The sequence below is a fragment of the Harmonia axyridis genome, chromosome 4 (genome assembly GCF_914767665.1).
Source record: "Harmonia axyridis chromosome 4, icHarAxyr1.1, whole genome shotgun sequence".
NCBI classification, from domain to species: Eukaryota; Metazoa; Arthropoda; class Insecta; order Coleoptera; family Coccinellidae; genus Harmonia; species Harmonia axyridis.
In genome coordinates, this window is record NC_059504.1 from 30540900 (window position 1) to 30546278 (window position 5379).

General features: G+C 38.8%; 2 protein-coding genes across 2 annotated transcripts; both read right to left on the reverse strand.

Annotated features, from left to right (window-relative positions):
* Positions 1 to 675: 675 nt before the first annotated feature.
* Positions 676 to 4270, reverse strand: LOC123678670. The gene is made up of 2 exons (XM_045615807.1): positions 2458 to 4270; positions 676 to 1187 (listed from the first exon to the last, which is right to left on the reverse strand). Exons 1-2 carry the CDS (start codon positions 4268 to 4270, stop codon positions 676 to 678), a joined length of 2325 nt encoding a protein of 774 aa, XP_045471763.1.
* A 6-nt stretch (positions 4271 to 4276) lies between these two features.
* LOC123678671 lies at positions 4277 to 5149 on the reverse strand. The gene has a single exon (XM_045615808.1). The coding sequence runs from the start codon at positions 5147 to 5149 to the stop codon at positions 4277 to 4279; it is 873 nt and encodes a 290-aa protein (XP_045471764.1).
* Between the last annotated feature and the right edge of the window lie 230 nt (positions 5150 to 5379).

Consider the following 5379-nt stretch of genomic DNA (forward strand, 5'->3'; position numbering starts at 1 on the left):
TACACATGTCCGCCACCTGAGCCCCATGATCCGAAAATTCACATCCAATAACCCGTGTTGAAAGACTTTCTGGCTCAAAATTCAAAAATATGTTGTCAAGGCAGTTTTCTCCTCTTGTAGGAGCATAAATTAATTTCTTAAAGCCATATGAACTGAGCAGATCACACAATGAACCCATGGCCTTTTCCCTAAAAAAATTAAAATGTACATTAAAATCACCACACAGACAGACTTTCTGCGAAAACTTAATTTTACTCAAAATTTCATTTAATACCTGCAAGAAAATATTCATGTCACCAGATGGTGACCTATAAAAAACAATAACAATAGTTTCAAGGGAAGATATATACACTGCAGCTACCTCACAATGAAACTCAATGGAAAAATTATTGATAGAATGCAGAACTGTGAAGTCCTCTTTCCGACAGAAAACTGCCACACCACCATTCTTCAGCTGACTTCGAGCATACACAGTGGCTAAGTTATAACCGGAGATGGCCAGGTTTTCACGGTTAGAAAAATTCACATGATGTTCGGTCAAGCACCTTATGTCAGGACTGTTATTTTCATCTAAGAAAATTTCCAGCATGTTACATTCATCATTGAAACCCTGTATATTCAAATGTAGAATTGAGAAATTCTTCCCAGGTCTATTTAACGTGGACGGGCCCTGTTTTAACTTGGTTCTATCCTCTTGCCACTCCTCTGAAAAAACTTCATAACCAAAGTACCCTCCGGCCAGTTCGTCACCACCTTAGCCTTGTCCAGATCACATTCGTTGATAATAACCTTGAATGATAAATAATTTTCGGGATGCTTGGACTTCAAACATTCGCATTGAGCTTTAAAGTTCATACTAACCATTTCCGTAAAATCCTTCAAAGATGTCTGGGGATGTATTCTAGAAACGAACAGAGATATCTTTTTTTGTGATGCTTTAACGGTCATCCCTGTGGCTGAACCAGTCACAGTCCATTTATTTTTAGCCTTCGAGACAGATTTCCAAGTTCCTTCATCATTCCGATTCACGGGTTGCGGATTTTTGGAAATCGCCGACGAGTCGACAATCCGTGGCGCTGCGATCACAGTCGTAGGCTCAGCAGTAGACCCACGGACGGTACCTGCAGAAATATCGGGCGACATTGATGTTATCTTCATCGTGGAACTGGCTTGCACGGATGTACCATCTGATGTTGAGACAGGTTTAGATATTTTTTTTTATTTAATAATTACACCATTCTACAGCAAAGGCCAATTTACAGAATGGGAAAATAAATATACAAGAAATGAAACTTAAAAGTTATACACTGAAAACATAGAACAAAATAATATCCAAAACTAATCAAATGGAGCCAGGCTTGAGCGAAAAAAAACTCATTGAGAAAAAAGCTAATGCCTAACTACCCACAGTGAAGCTGTGATACCAGAACAGCCCTTCTTATATCAGACTGATTACAATAAAAAATATCAACAATATCCTGGTAGTCATGACATATACGATACAGAGGCGAAAAAAGAAGGACGTTAGAGCGTGGAAAAGGTAGATAAAATGTAGTTGGGCTGCGTACAGGCAGTCTAGGAACATGAAGATCAACTAGTGACAGCAAATAGGCACAGTCAACTAATGAGTGAATTAGATTTCTAAGAAATAATATACCTAAGTAGGTACGACGCCGCTCTAGAGAATCAACTTGGAATCTACTCAACAACTGATCTTGTGGTATACCACGGTTTGGATAAACACCATCGACGAAACACAACTAACGTACTTCAGGAATCGCCTCTGTATGTTTTCTGAGCCTCTGATATGTACACTATACCCAGGGCTCCAGACTACGCATCCATACTCAAACTTTGACCTCACAAGCGCATTGAATAAAACAAAAAATGTCCCTGTATCCTGGAACCATCCAGAATTTCTCATGATGAAGCCCAGAGTCTTGAAGCCACTCGAAATAATAGAACGCACATGGTCCGTGAAGTAAAGTTTCTGGTCGAATAGAAGTCCAAGGTCTCTATACTGAACGACTCTGCTGAGAATGTGACCCTCTACGTTATAATGGAACTCAACTATTGACTTCTTACGGCTAAAGGAAACCACATTGCACTTATTAATGTTAAGAGGAAGTAAGTTCCTGCAACACCAATCATTAAGCGCATCTATGTCACCCTGGAGATTCCAACAATCCTCAACACACTGAATTCGACGGAATAACTTGCAATCATCAACATAAAGCAAAGTTTGGGAGAATAAATGTGAACAAATATCATTTATGAAGACTATAAACAGTAGCGGACCCAATATAGATCCCTGGGGAACACCAGAAGACGCAACGAATTCAGCCGATCTGTAACCCAAACAACGAACCCAAAGTCGCCTATTCGTAAGGTAAGATTCAAAAAAACGCGTGAAACTCTCAGTCAATCCAAAGGAGGATAGTTTTTTAAGAAGTATACCATGGTCTAGTCGGTCAAACGCTTTAGAGAAGTCTGTATAAATTACATCAACTTGAGAAGAATCGTCTAAAGCAGAAGTGATGTACTGAGTTATACATGTCAAGTTCGTGATGGTTGAGCGACCTTTAATGAATCCATGTTGAAAATCCGAGATTCGACATTTCACGTGACCGTAAACAATATCATAAAGTAATCTCTCGAATACTTTACTGAAGTTGCTCAGAATAACAATAGGTCTATAGTTTTCGACCTTATTTTTGTCATCTTTTATAAAAACAGGGCTGACTCTACCTTCCCTCCAAATTATAGGAAAACATTGCACAGAAAGAGATAATCTAAAAATAAGGGTTAAAGGTCTAGCCAGAATAATCGCGCAGTCTTTCAACAGGAAAGATGGAATCCCATCTGGACCCGAAGTCATATTTGCTTTACATTTTTTGAGGGATCTAAGTACATCGTCCTCAGTTATCTCGGGAATAGCCAGAGACTGTGTGAATGAGATGTCGGAGGATTCTTCATGCTGGTAGTTGGAAGAAACAATGAAAGCCGAATTGAAAAATGAAGCAAACGCATTGACTATGTCTTGAGGAGCCGATAATTGATGATTCTGGTAATTCATAGAACCAGGAACAGACGAATTGCCCCTCATGGTGTTCAAATAACCCCAAAACTTACTCGGATTTCCAGATAAATCGGCTTCAGCCCTATGAATGAAATCGGTTCGTGCGCCAGCAATTTCAGTCCTCAAATTCTTGCGGAGATCCCTGAACATATCCAAGAATTGACTATCACCGGTTGACTTGTATTTGCGCAGATATTTATTTTTTACTTTGAGCCTACCAATAATATCACCTGTGAACCAAGGCGGGTAAGAGGTCTTTCTCTCAGACAACCTGGGTACACATTCCGAGAATACACGCTGCAGCACATTATAAAAAGCGTCACAAGCCAGATTAATGTCCCCGAATTCTTCCAAAAAATCCCAGTTTGTGGTTAGGAGCATGTCATAAAGGCGCGATAAATTAGCTCTTCTGAAATTGTAACCCTCAAAACTTACCTTCTGAAACTTGTTCGGTTTACCGCTTGAAGCTACAGAAAATTCCAAAGGTGGATGATGCGCATCTATGGAGACGAGAGGAAACAGAGATTCCCTCACTACAATAGGACATTTACTGCAAACAAGATCTAATAACCTTTGGTTGGCATTCAAATCCTCATTACTCTGTGTTAACCCGAAAAAGTTCAAGAAATTCTCAATGACCTCGACTCTGACATTGTGCAAAGTAGTTTCTCTGTGGGTGACATAATCCGGTATATTGAAATCTCCTACAATGATTAGGTTAGCGTTTTCATCAAGTAAACATGGTAGCACCGAAATTGCCTCAAGAACATCCTCGTACTGATCAGATGCAGTATTTGGTGGAATATAAAGGGTCAAAATGTAAAAGTGAGAGCCCCGGAGACCAATTCTCAAACCCATTATATTTACATTGGGAAATGACTCTTTTATAGAATCTAGATTGATGGAACAAGCCATCAAACTCGATCTCACTGCGATCAATACTCCACCCCCTCTCGACTTACTTGTGAGGTCAAAGTTGCGATCATTTCTATATAGAACATACCTATCATCACATATCTCGGAGTCCAGAATATCAGACGATAGCCAGGTCTCCGATAAACATATTATGTCATATTCACTTTGAACAATGGAATCAAAAATATCATGTGTCTTGGACCTAAGGCCTCTAACGTTCTGATAAAAACACTCAAGTGAATGAGCCGCTGCAAAATTCGCGGTATCATTCTGCATTAATTGTTATTTAGTAACAAAAATAGAAGACTTAAGGTTGTTCAATTTTTTCTTATAGATTGGACATTTTGCAGCGTCCCACACAGCATGAGAAGTATCTGCTAAATTAGCGTTGTTACAATTTATACATTTTAGGGTGGAACTTGTACACTTGTTCAAAGGATGTTCACCGGTACACTTTGGACAAGTTATCTTGAGAGAGCAATTGGATTGAATATGATTAAAACCACTACACCTGAAGCAGATCCTAACGTCAGTTGCATCGAAGACTGAGCAAGCATCAAAGTTCACAAACAGCTTTCCAAGATCCATCACCAAACCATAAGCTCCAGCATCCAATTCGATCAATGCTTGAAAAACATTCGGATTCTTACGTGTAGCCCAAGTTTTCAAAACTCTCAGATGAGTAACATCAGAAAGAACACTATTTTGACCTCTTAAAAATTTTAAAATATCATCACTGGAATAATTTTCTACTAATCCAACTATTCTAATTTTTGGTAGAAATTTCCTAACATCGGAAATTTTGTAGTCAGTTGACAGTTTTTCATTGGCTATCTTTTTGAAATTTTTGGCACCTTCGGGGTTATCGCAGCCTATCAGAATGCCCCCATCTTTAATCTGTTTTACTTGGGAAACTCCTAATTTCAGATCGATGGGATCAATATTTCTCATAATGTCAAGCTTGGTCTTTGAATTTGTTTGTTCAGCATCTTTAGGCTTGATGACGACCATCGATTTCGACTTAACAATGTTGGAATAAGTGGGAACTTCATTAATAGGTTGTTGTGTAAAAGATATTTTCGAAAAAGTATCATTAGCCTGTAGAGAGATTTTGTTCATCATTTCATTAAACATCTCTTCAAATTCGCCCAGCATTCTGTTTAGTTTGGTATCAACGATATTCTTTATGTGTTCATCATATTTATTGCGAATCTTATAACAATCCGGGCAATACCAGCAAAAACCCGGTGATTTCAAACATTGTAGATTAGCCGAGGAGATTCCAACACATTCCGCGCGATATGTTCTAGCACATATGCCGGAGCATATTATACTAGGCGATTTACGGCGATCAAAATTTTCATTACAATGACTACAAATAGACA